At 44.3% G+C, this 13,482-nt stretch overlaps 1 protein-coding gene across 1 annotated transcript in view; it reads right to left on the bottom strand.

Moving 5' to 3' along the window:
* LOC126260749 (lachesin-like) overlaps nucleotides 1–13,482 on the bottom strand; it is a 163,814-nt gene that overhangs the window by 133,317 nt on the left and 17,015 nt on the right. The window contains exon 3 of the mRNA XM_049958087.1: nucleotides 9,170–9,362. Within this exon, the coding sequence (XP_049814044.1) occupies nucleotides 9,170–9,362 (193 nt within the window). The remainder of the gene's footprint in view (nucleotides 1–9,169; nucleotides 9,363–13,482) is intronic.

The following is a 13,482-nucleotide window of genomic DNA, read 5'->3' as shown; positions in this document are numbered from 1 at the left end:
CTCAGAAGTTAAGTCTCATAGTGCTCAGAGCCATTTGAACCATTTTTTTGAAATAATTCTCCCTTCATGCTTACTCTTGTAAAATGTGTTTTCCTGATCGATTATTCTTCTTCCCTCGGTCGGCCACATCTTGGACTGGTCCGGCTGCTTGTTTCCAAGGGATGTATTTTACTTTTTGTCCTTTATAAGCTCCCCAAAAATTTCCTGACGACGCAATTGTAACCGTACCATGATGAGATGATGACATAGCCTCTTTGAACTCTCTGTGACCTCAACTCGCGACAATGGCTGCGTCCAGCTTCAGTGCCCTGCCAAAAATTCTGATTTTAGTACGTAATTGAAACAGAAATATGTCGTGATCCGCAACTCGCATCACCATGCGGTTTTCATCCAGCGTTCTTAAATAAACGACCTTATCCATACCCCTTCTGTCCTAACGTCATTCTCCTATTACTCAATTCTCATGATTGGAGAAACACGTACATTGACAATGAGGGATGTCGTGATCGTACTTGCAGTGCCAGATCTGACTGTGCGTAACTTAACACCTGATTGGAAGAAAATTTGTAACCATTTTTTTCCTTCCACCTCTTGGAGAACGACGTATACACGAAGACAAAGAAAAGAAACGCCGCCCCTCGAAGAGCTAATCAAATTGGTCACAAACTGATATTCACTGATATTCATACAGGTATCGAAGGAAATTACAAATCTGTAAACGTTGGCGGTCGATGGATGAAAGTCTGATGTTGCAGCATCAATTCACAATGCAGCTGGTGAGGATGGTAAATAGGGGATGTGTCGATGCAAAGGGGTGGGTTCGGTTGTGTGGGGGAGGATATGAAACAGCGCGGTCACCGGTCTCATTGGATTAGGGAAGGACGGGGAAGGATGTCAGCCGTGCCCTTTCAAAGGAACCGTCCCGGCCAGGAGCGATTTGGGGAAATGAAAACCTAAATCAGGATGGCCGGACGCGGGATTGAAGCGTCGTCCTACCGAATACGAGTCCAGTGCGCTAGCCACTGCGCCACCTGGCTCGATCGACGCAAAAGCATAAACTCTTTGTGAATATCATTCCTGGCAGATAAACAAGTGGACAATATATGCAGATGTCAGCATCTGAGCTAGGACGAGTGGTAGCTGGTTGAGGTAAAAGGCGAATTACTCAACATTCGAACAGGAGTGGTACCATGATTCGACGATATTGGCAGGAAGGGGTAAACCAAGGCTCAGCACAGCGTCAATAAGGGAGCACGCTACCTAGAGAGACGGCAGGACGTGAGGACAGATCAGTCGTCAGAGCGGCACTCAGAGCCCCGGATTCATCATTGTCAATTTTCCACTGACCACAACGACCATAAAAGGCTGCTCTAGAAAGGTGGCCGAGCCCACGACGCCCCTTTGCACATAATACCATTGACCACTGTACAACAACAATCCCATTCGCAGTGGTGTCGGGCACATTCAGCCTGTAATGTCATTGGCTAGAGTAGAAATGTTCTCAGTGCTGAGTCCCGCTTTGAGCTGAGTCTCGATGACCAACGAAGGCGTTCCTGGAGACACCACAGACAGCTGTGGGATACCACCTTGACTGTCGTCCTCCGTCCGGACAGACAACCAGGAGTGCTGGTGTGCGGTGCTACTTCATTTCACAGCATGACCCCTTTGCTTGCCATCCGATTCACCCTCACAGCACACCAATACGTTGATGATATTCCACGCCCCGTTTGGTTGCCCTTCATGATTAGCTATCTTTGGCTTACATTTTAGCAAGATAATTCCCGCCCGCACACAGCGCCAGTTTCTGCTGCTTTTCTTCGGCTACGGCTTCGAAACCCTCTCTCGGCCAGCAACGTCACTGGATCTTTCCCTAACTGAGAAAGTTTGGAGCCTTACGGACGGGGCCCTGCAATCAGCTCAGAATGTTGACAATCTCACGAGCCAGTTGGACAGAATTCGGCACTGTATCCCTCAGGAGGTCTTCCAGCACCTCTGTCAATCTGTGCCAAGCTGAATAACTGCTTGCATAAGTCAGAGGAGAACCAATGCGTTATTGACTTGCTCAGTTTGTGAAGCTCTTTCTCGCGAATAAACTGTACAGTTTCTCTGCAATTGCAATTGTTTTTTAGTCAGTACCTGAACATCAAGTCTACCGACTTTCGTCCCATTCGGATAATTTCTTCGTGGCGCGTCGGTTTCTGTTTCTTTTCTTTCTTTGTTTTGTTTTAGATTGTACATTCTATCTGTAATATATACCTAATATTCAATGGCGTGCAAATAACTGAGCCGTGCTTGGCTCGTCGTCCCATCATTTGGTATTTTACAGCCTGTTTTAAAGTATTTCCATCTCACCACGCTGATTAAAATTCTGGTGTTAGTGAGTTGCTGTTTTGCCTGACCGTCAACGGCGCTAGTAGCGCGTATCGATATATTCCCTCTGATAAGATCTTTGCTCGGTGCTATTACTTCCCGGTTGTCATCTGTCGTGGAGTCAGTTGGAACGTGCGAGGAGGACAGTTCACGGTGGCAGTTCGGGTCGTGAGTTGGGCCCTGGCAGTCAGTTGCAACGCGTCTGGAGCGCAGTCCTGGCCATCCAGTCGCCGGCTTGCAGCAGCAGTGAGCCCTGCGTCGACATCGCTTGCCCGACCGTTGCCATCACTTAAGCCGGGCCTGACTTTTGGTGGATTGTTGGTCGGTCGGATGGTTCGAGGACATCTCCGTGCGGCGTTGCCGACTGGGCCGCTGGCGGTCTCTGCGCAGTGTCGGAGTCTGTCTGGAGCTGTCCGATCGGTAGGAACATCGTCGCTCGCCGACACAGGACGTGAAGGTTGAGTGGTTTGGAGCATTACGTTGTCCGTTCCGGCGTTGCTGTTTTGGAGGTTTTCCTGAGAGCAACAACGAGTGAAGTGTTCGCGATAGCTGCCGTCGGGTGGAATTGATTAAATTAACTTATCCATAGTTAAGAGCACCACCGTAATTTGCCGGCCGTGGTGGCCAAGCGGTTAAAGGTGCTAGTCTGGAACCGCGCGACCGCTACGGTCGCAGGTTCGAATCCTGCCTCGGGCATGGATGTGTGTGATGTCCTTAGGTTAGTTAGGTTTAAGTACTTCTAAGTTCTAGGGGACTGATGACATCAGAAGTTAAGTCCCATAGTGCTCAGAGCCATTTGAACCATTTGAACCACCGTAATTTTCTGCCTTGTGGTCGTTAGTGTTCTGGTTACCTGCCCTGGCCATTAACGTAATTTTTAGGCAGTGTCTTTTCTTCACCGGTTGTTGCTGCCCAACATGGTGTGTAGTTTTGGCATCTCAGTTCACATACGCGTTTATTTGTGGATAGTGATACTTGTAACTTTTTTGGGGCCTTGAATTCTAGTGTGCTCCGTCGTCACAAGCAAGCGGGTGGTCGGTCGGTCCTTGGTTGCGTCCGGACGAATCGGGTGTAGGAGGGCAGACCAATCCTCTGGAGGCTCCTGAGTGCTGTTCCCTTAATTATTCTTTGGCAGTGTTAATGTTCTTTATTATAAAAGGTTTTTTGGTGCTTTACTGTATCTTATATTTTCAATTGGCTAAAGTTAATTGAGGGCCTTCAGCCCTGGAAACATATTCTCAGAGTTTCCTCCAAGTCCAAACATTATTGCATTCTGCTTTTGAAAGGTTATTGTAATTTCCTCTGAATGATTTTACAAGTCATTGTGGGCCTTCCGCCTATGGTGTTCCAATAGGAAATTTGTAAACTTAATGTATTGTTTTATCGATTGTTGCAACACATATATTTCCTTCATTTTCAGAATTTAACTTTGCGGCCTTCAGCCATCTTATTGCGTTTGTTTATCTCTTTCTGTGCACCTTGCGGGCTATCAGCCCTTTTAGAATCTTAAAACATTGTGGCCTTCTGCCTTCAGTAATCATCATAGTATATTTGGAATTTTGAAGATTTAATCCGGCGGCCTTCAGCCGTTCCGCATGCTGATCTCATATATGTATACGATTTATCTTATTCGTAAATTTAACTGTGTGTCATGTCTTTTCAAAATTGAACTTATTCTAAAGCATCTGTTTGAAGGCCTTCTGCCGCGGAGAAAATTTAATTCTTTCAAAATTGTATTTGTGAACTAAATGATAATAAATTACAATTGTGAAATGAAGGCCGGCTGGAGTAGCCGAGCGGTTCTAGGCGCTACAGTCTGGAACCGCGCGACCGCTACGGTCGCGGGTTCGAATCCTGCCTCGGGCATGGATGTGTGTGATGTCCTTAGGTTAGTTAGGTTTAAGTAGTTGCAAGTTCTAGGGGACTGATGACCTCAGAAGTTAAGTACCATAGTGCTTAGAGCCATTTGAAATGAATCCGGCTGAAACTCCCTTGGCCCTTTCCACACCCGTAGTTACCTGTTAGGCCTGCGTCATTTAGCGGATGTTTCAATAGCAGTCGTGGCAGTTTTTAGGATTAAAATAATGAAGATTATTTGTGGTGGAACAGAAAATCAACGTCACACCGTAAAGGCATGACATCTTGAACGGTTTGAGAAATATGTGCGATTCTGCAGGTATTATTTGAAGGAACACGGTCGCCTCCCAGTAGCAGTTTATCGAAGGTCACCTTGGCAACAAATGGTGTCTAGCAACTGTAAAAAGTGCATGTCATACCCACTTCCAAAAAATGTGGTTGGAGAGTGCAGACAAATACAGTGGTATATCACTGATGTCAGCCTGTCCTAGAATCGTGATTGACTTTCTATGCCCTCGAATTATGTTGTTTCTGAAAAACAAAGTACACCTGTATGGAAAACAAAAAGAATTTGCACAACCGGAGGTCTTGCGAAACTCAGCTGTATGTGTTCCGCCATGAGATGCAGAACACTATAGACATCGTTGAGGACACTGGTTCAGAGTTCTTGGATTTATGTAAGGCATATGGCACAGTTTCGCGCCATTGTTTAGTAAAAAAAATATCGAATATCCGGCCAGATCTGTAACTGTATTCGGAACTTTCCTGCATACAGAATTCGGCACGTCGCCCTTAACGTAATAAAAGCAACAGATGTAAGGGTAAGAATGCGGAGTGCTTCACGGGCGAGAGAGTTGGCTGGGAATTTTAAAGTCAACGAATCTCTCGCCACCACTTTTTAAACAGACAAACCATTCTCTACCTAGTGTCGTTTTATACGCGTCAGAGGAGAGAGCAGGCTATGATGAGACGAAAAAGCTAAACCTGGAGCGAGAAAGGTTTCCGACACTTCTTGGTTGGCTCAGTAAGTGGACAGATGTACTTTTCAGAGCGGTGCTGTAAAGTCTTGGGAGGAACGTGTCAGAATGTGTTAATTTTATGATTTATCGGATTCAGTCACTTTTGTTTTAGTCTGTTTATTCTAGGTAAATATATGATGTTATTTATTCCATTTTTGATGAAATTTTAGGAAAATACAGAGGTGAACCTTGATCATTGCAGCAGTCAGATTTAAATTAGTATTTTCTTGTAGTTCATTATTGTCTGAGGTCACTTACTGCAACTTCCGTGAAATTAATCATCTTCTGTGTGGAAGGGCTTAGGCTTATTTCATTTTGGTTGCTTTCCTGTTGTTCGTTGAGACAAGGTTCTGTGTTCGCCTCAGTAGGGAGTGCGTGTTCATGATTCTCATGCTGTTAGTTATTGTCACGATGGAGTGTATGGAGCTCGGGATGACGGACAGAATAAATACCTATGTTGGAGTGGGGGACTTTGGCATAACAGTGATTTTTCGGAATTAGTAAGAGATTCGTCGACGTAGGTTTCCCTCGAAACAGCGCTCACTCTCGACTCTGTACCTGGTGATCAGTAAATAACAGAATGGCGTGCCTTCCATGTGTATATTTGAAGAATATGATTACCTCAGTCTATTGACAATGTGTGCATTCCCTGATGTTTGAAATTAATCTCTCTAAAACCAATCCAACGTGTGGTAGGGGACCCCTTGGCGTTTATTGTGAATGTTCTGATTTCTACTGTAAAAGTACATTAACCTATTACCATTGTTATTCAAAAGGGGCATAAAAGACTGTCATTATAATTTAGAGAGGCATTGCACCGATTATATAAAATTACACCGAGCATTCCGAAGATTTTCTTCCGTATTCCACTTGCATAATAAGAAAGAGTAAGAGGGCTTGCAAAGTAATATCCTTTCAGTATTCGTCCATGTCGAAACTGAGTCATGCGGAATCGGTTCGCTTGCTGGATGCGCATCGCTAAGTCACTTTTCACCACCTGTTCACTTATAATATGGTACTACGTGCACGAAATCAGACTCTCTGTCAAGTGAGACATATTTGGTTGTTATTCCATCCTAATCGCTAATACAATAGGCAAGGAAGGTGATCTGAACTAACAAAGTAAATATAGTTATGGTAGGAGGGTAAGCTTTCGAAACATATACTCTTGTATGCGTGTTTGTGTACCTGTGACTAGGGGATAGGCCGGCCGCGGTGGTCTATCGGTTCTAGGCGCTCAGTCCGGAACCGCGGGACTGCTACGGTCGCAGGTTCGAATCCTGCCTCGGGCATGGATGTGTGTGATGTCTTTAGGTTAGTTAGGTTTAATTAGTTCTAAGTTCTAGGCGACTGATGACCTCAGAAGTTAAGTCGCATAGTGCTCAGAGCCATTTGAACCATTTTTTTGACTGGGGGATAACAAAGAAGGCACCATGAGGCCGTTTGCAGATGATGTGGTTATTTATAGAAAGGTAACAAATCCAGGTGAATGTAGAGAATTGCAGAAAAACTTGCAGCAATCGGCAGTAGACCCTGAAACAAATGTAGCGTATTGCGTATAAAATAGACGAAGGAATTCGCTATCGTACGCTTACATTACTGGGGACAATTCACTGGAGACAGTAACTACCGTAAAATACGAAGGATTAACCATCCCGACCTAAAGTGGAATAAGCATATAAAACAACCTGTAAGAAAAGCGCCTCACAGGCTGAGATTTTTTGAGCGAACCTTAAGGAAATGTATTTCCGTAACAAAAGAAATGGCTAACGAAACGTTTGGCCGATTCCTGATCTGTCTGCTACGCTTACTAACTACAATTAACAGAGTAGATAGAGACGATCCATTATATCGGTCGTAGCACCATTAATTCTCTAAGAGCCAACGAAAATAGAAGATTCTATGTCTAACACCCGAAGCACCACGGTTCGAGTCCTGCCACATTTTCAGTAGCCACGCATCATTGACAATTGGCTATTCGTGATCGCGTCTTTAGTCTTGTGGAGGAGGAGAGTTTGACGGCGTTGGAGGCTGGGGCACCGTATGTCGTTCAGATGGTTCAAATGGCTCTGAGCACTATGGGACTTAACTTCTGAGGCCATCAGTCCTCTAGAACTTAGTACTTAAACCTAACTAACCTAAGGACATCACACACATCCATGCCAGAGGCAGGATTCGAACCTGCGACCGTAGCGGTCGCGCGGTTCCAGACTGTAGCGCGTAGAACCATTGAGGTCACTCTGGCCAGCCCGTATGTCGTTCCTGAACACTCTGTACGATGACAGACAAAATGCAAGTCCTGATACTGGGAAAGCCAGTGAACGTGTGGGAAACGGACGTTTATGTTTCACAATAGTCTAAGATAATTAACGTGTTAACATCGAGTATAGATTAAAGTGTCAGGAAGTCGTTTCTGAAAGTATTTGTATGGAGTGTAGCCATGTATGGAAGTGAACCGTGGACGATAAATAGTTTAGACAAGACAAGAATACAAGCATTCGAAATGTGGTGCTACAGAGGAATGCTGAAGATTAGATGGGTGGATCACATAACTAATGAGGAGGTATTGAATAGAATTGGAGAGAATATTGTGGCACAACTTGACTAGAAGAAGGGATCGGTTGGTAGGGCATATTCTGAGGCGTCAAGGGGTCACCAGTTTAGTATTGGAGGATAAAAATCGTAGAGGGGGACCAAGAGATGAGTACACTAAGCAGATTCAGAAGGATGAAGGTTGCAGTAGGTATTGGGTGATGAAGGAAGCTTGCACAGGATAGAGTAGCATGGAGAGCTGCATGAAACCAGTCTCTGGACTGAAGACTACAACAACAACAATTAACTTGTAAACTCAACCCATCAAAATCATTTCTCGAACTCGGTAAACGGTGCTTCTCAGGTCGGTTGTTACAGTTCGACGCAGATTTTGGGAGGATGAGGCTGGACTACAAAGCTAGTATGAGGCCGGTAAGCGAATTCTCCGTAATGATCTTTGAATCTACTAACTGCTTTTGATTAGAAAAATACCTACCATGATTGCAGTATGTAATACTTTCCGACGAATCAGTATTTTCAAAAGCATATGGTGGTCCAGTACGAGTACGTAATCCCCATGGTGTTCGTTCAGTCTCCAAATATACCTACGACTCAGGGCGCAGTGGCCGTGTGTTTGTGGTAGTTTAGGGCTGGATTTGTTCCCATGGACTGGAGTACTTTACAGTATTGGTGGCTGGATATGGTTAAGGGCTCATAGCCCCTTACCAGAAACCCGCGATGACCTTTGGAAAGTCACCCTTGCTGCCAGCAAAAAGATGGCAAAAATAAATTACTCACCTCACAGGCTCCCTCCCTCGCAGCATGCAAGTAGTCGTTGAAATGGGGAGCCTCTTAACGGAATATTAACTTGTATATAAGTCAGATGCTGAGCACTTTTGAGGGCTTAAAACACATTATTGACAAACAAGAACTGTTGGTTTTGTTAAATCCGTGTTTTTTATACATCGAACAAAGATTCAAAACAGAATCATTTGCACTTCCTGTCAGTCTCACTTTTTAGACACTTGTATTCCGTTACACCTGCATCATTTGCTGCATCTTTTAATTTTCTACTTTCCTCGATTAAATTCAATATCTCCTGCGATATCGACAGATTTCTACTAGGCCTTGACTTTTTACCTGTTTCATCTCTACTGCCTATGCTATTTCTTTTCGCAAAGCTACCGATTCGTGTTCTACTTTTCCTATCCCCTGTTTCAGTCAGTCGTTGCCTAATGCTCCCACTGTAAGTCTCAACAACCTCTGACTCAACTTACGCAGGTGCCATCTCTTTAATTACTTATACTTTTCGCAATTTCATCAATTTGCAGCTGCAGCTCTTAAAGTGTAAGTAAGCAGGTAGACAGTGAGCAGGTGGGGCTGTGACTCACTCTGCTTGTCGCGGCCGCCCTCCTGGCGCAGCACGATCTCCTTGGCGTCCTCGCGCCGCCAGGTGACCCGCGACGGCGGCACGCCCGTGGCGACGCAGCGCAGCCGCACAGTGCCGCCCTCCGGCGCCGTCGCGCTGTCCGTCGAGCCGTTGCTCAGGATGTCGGGCGGCACCACCACGTCCAGGTGGCCCATCTGCGGCCGGCGTGAGACCACCAGAAAAGCGTCTAAGTCTACATCTGCATGGTCAGACAGGAACACCTTATCGCAGATTTGGGTTAACAAGTGTCAATAATAACCCTTCCAGTCAGTTTTGGTCCTGAGTGGTCCACAGGTTCTTTGCTCCAAGTCTTCCTGGCACAGCCATGTCAACTTCAATGGTTGTGGAATAGGAACAAAATAATAATTCACAGAGCAGTATAAAATATGCACTTTACTGGTGGGTGGGACTAATACTAGTTCCTTTTCATTTTACTTAACTCATTACCCTTTTTTGACAAAGTTTCACTACAATATGAGTTCGACACTTGCACTGAACAAACCTCTTCTCATCCCTCTCTATGTCCAGTTCTTCCTCCCACTGTCTGTCCACTTCATCCTCCCACTATCTGTCTCCTCCACACTTTCTCTTCGTCTCTTCACCACCCTCTCCCCTACTCTCTGTCCATTTCCTCCACCCTTCGACTAAATCTTCCTCTCCATCCCTTTGGCCATGTACTCCACCCCCTATCTCTTACTATCTCTGCTTCCCCCCTCTTCTATTTCCACTCGCCCACTACCCTCCATCACCCATCTGTCCCAAGCATCACAAGCTTCACCCCTGCTCCTCTCTCTCTGTGATTTTCATATATTACCTCTCCCTGTTCATCCCCCCCTCCCCTTGTCAACCAGTTCCCATCCATTCTCATCGACACTTATAGATCCTCCTGCAATGCAGTTGAATAAATGAGGCTCATACTACTCCTACACCTGGCATGCAGGGCAGGCTACACATCAGGGGCTTCAAAATATTTGACTCTCACACACAGAACACTATGCAAAACAGGTTGATAATGCAGGCTTATGGACTCTTCAACAAATTTGTAATACATGGCAGCCTAAATGTGAGCTGGAAATACCATTTCTTGGCCCTGATATGTAGGCTGCCCTGCCAAGCAGATTGATTTGACAGGCATGTACTGTTCCCACACAACATATGTGTTGTACAGGGTGGCCTATAAAATCAGGGACAGAGAAAAAAGAGTTTATGTCCACATCTCTGCTCCTAATAGAGCTAGGAGATTATAAAGCCCACAGTACTGATACTCATGAGACGAGCTGTTTCTGAGCCAATTTCGATTGTAAACGATCTGGGGATATGGGAGGAGATGCTCGACATACATACATACATACATACATACATTCTGCTTTATATATATATATATATATATATATATATATATATATATATATATATATATATATCACGTGTCTCTCCTAAGGGCTGCAAGGTGGTGTTTCAGCATTCACAATTTAGTGCTTGCATTGCGGGGTCAGCCCAAATAATTGCTTCTTGTCACATCTTTCACACAAAGCCCGGTAAGGACAGAAACCTTTGTGGTTTTCCCATTACAAATACAATTATTTTTAAATTGCAATTTTACGTGCACATTCCATTGAGCGCTCCCGAACTAGTCTAGTCTGGTATTCGTATTATTGGTACGTATTAACAGAGACAATAAAACACCAAGAGTAAATGGAAATCCAGCAGCAACGCTGGATGCTTGATGGTAGTAGTCAGCATAGGCCACGGCAGTCCAGCTGCTGCTGGAATTCTGGTTATTCTACGCGTTTTGCTGTGCCTGTTAATAGACACCAATAAAACGAATTTTTTATCGGAGTGGACTAATCTGAGACTTATGACGAATGAATAAGTAAAATCCCGCTTAAAAACTCATTTTCTTTGTAACTGAAAACTACCTCTTTGCATCAGCACCAGGTGTTAAATGAAAGACACGATGAGCAGTGTTTGTTTGAGGTGCCTCCAGCTACACAATGCAAAACTAAACTACAAATATCTGCTGAAACTCCAGAGGAAATGTGCGTGACTACCCTTAGGAGAGAGATCCTGTGTAATACATAGCAGAATATGTTATAATTTCCTACACACAACGTGTAATTTGGATGATAATATTTCCACCAATTGACGCATTTCATTTTATTTAGAAACCGCAAAAGTTTCAGCTCTGTAGCCATTCTGAAATCATTTGTTACTTTATTTTCTAAAATACCTTACATGTAATTTAATCTTAGACTGACAGAAAAAAGTCGCAACACTAAAAAGTAATTAATGTAATGAAATTTCTGTAAGACATTGGTCTAGGTAACGTATTTAAGTTAGTAACATTATAAAATCACGGGTTAATGCAAGTCCAAGATAGGTCATTGCAAATGCTAGATGCTAGTACATTAATAATCGGTGCCTCCATCTGAATGTTGAATGCAAGCATGCAAGCGTGAATGCTCAAGCGGAGTTAGATCTGGTGATCGAGCAGCACGAGACAACATATCGACGCTCTGCAGAGCGTGTTGGATTACAATAGCTGTATGCGTAAGAGTGGTTTCCTACAGGAAAACTCTCCTGTGTTACTGTTCATAAATGGTAGCACGACAGGTCGAATCACCAGACTATCCTGCAAATTTGCAGTCAGGATGCGTGGGATAACCGTAAGAGTGATGTCACACAAAAACCTCACTTCAGACAGTAACTCCAGACGTAGGTCCAGACAGGCTGGTTACAGGCCCTCAGCTGGGGGTCCTTCTAACCAATACACGGCCATCACTGGCACAGAGGCAGAACCGGTTTTCATTAGAAAGTAAAACAGAGCTGCATCCTACCCACCAATGAGCTCTCGCTTCATACCACTGAATTCGTAAATGGCGATTGTTTGGGTCGGTGGAATGCAACATATAGGGTGTCTGGCCCTGAGCTTCCCTTGACGTCATCGATTTACAACAGTTTGTTGTATCAATGTGGTGTCAACTGCAGCTGAAACTGCTGTTGCAGATACAGTACGATGTGCCAGTGCACCACGCCGAAGACAATTGTCGTCCCTCTCGGTCGTACCACATGGCCACCCAAAGCGCGGTCTCCTTGTAACCATGTATTCTCGTGAACAAGACTGCCAGCATCATACACAGTGCCCATATTCCTATCAAGTGTTTCTGCAATATCACAGAACGTACACCCAACGTCTCGTAGCCTTATTACACGACCTCGTCCAAACTCTGTAAGGTTTTCATAATGACGTCTTTGTTGCCTTAAAGATATTCTTTACCAACATCAACTCACCATAGACAGTCTCAAAGGCTACTAACGCTCACGACCGTTACAGCATATACTTAAATCAAATCTGGTTTGCATCTACATAGTGCCGCTACCCTAGTGCCATTCTTAAGCGACTGGTGTGAAATGTGAATAGACATCGTGGTTCAGATGTATTAATATGCCTACCTGTCTTCATTTTTGTTCTCGCTACATTTCTTCCGTCAGTGTATATGTCAAGAACCTCAAATTCATTACTTGACCAATCAGTGATCGTTGTGTTATGATGTAACATTCAGATGTGACAATGAGATGTACAGTTACTGACATCGGTCATTGGCAATGTCTTTGATGCACCAAGCATAAGAATGGAGTATAGGGAGAAAGAGGTTTTAACAGAAGCTGTTTGGTGTAGTTTAGAGTGTTTGGTAAAAATCACTTGGTAATCAGGGCCGTAGACCAAAACATATTTCAATTTTAATCGGCTATTGGAATCAAAATTCTTGCCGTCGCATGGAAGCATAAGCCCATCATTATCATGCTGGAAGTGCGGCCGAACCGGCCACTCCTGCCGGAGGTCCGAGTCCTTCCTCGGGTATTGGTGTGTGTGTTGTTCTTAGCATAAGTCACTTTAAGATAGTTTAAAATAGTAAGTCTAGGGACCTAGGACCTCAGCATTTTGGTCCCTTAGGAATTCACCCACATTTGAACATTTGTGGCCGAACGCCAAAGGACATTATGTCATCTTTGCGGGTTTCCGAGTGCGTTAGGTAAAAGTTTTTGGAAACCGGGATAATAATATGAAAGGCAAACTCTAAAACTTAGATGCTGTTGCGGAGGGCAGACGCTCCTTGGCCAAAATCAAATGGTCGAGTCAAAGCAATGAACGACTTGTGAAGTCCATCTAGAAACGCATTTTATAAGAGTGAAGTGACAACTAATTTAGAGAGTGTTCCGAAAGAGCTTCGATTGGAAAAACCAGTTTGGACCTTAAAACTGTTATATGAAATT

Source organism: Schistocerca nitens, chromosome 5, assembly GCF_023898315.1.
Source record: "Schistocerca nitens isolate TAMUIC-IGC-003100 chromosome 5, iqSchNite1.1, whole genome shotgun sequence".
Classification (NCBI taxonomy): Eukaryota; Metazoa; Arthropoda; class Insecta; order Orthoptera; family Acrididae; genus Schistocerca; species Schistocerca nitens.
Note: the sequence above shows the minus strand (reverse complement) of the source record. Positions and strands in the feature narration are given on the sequence as shown.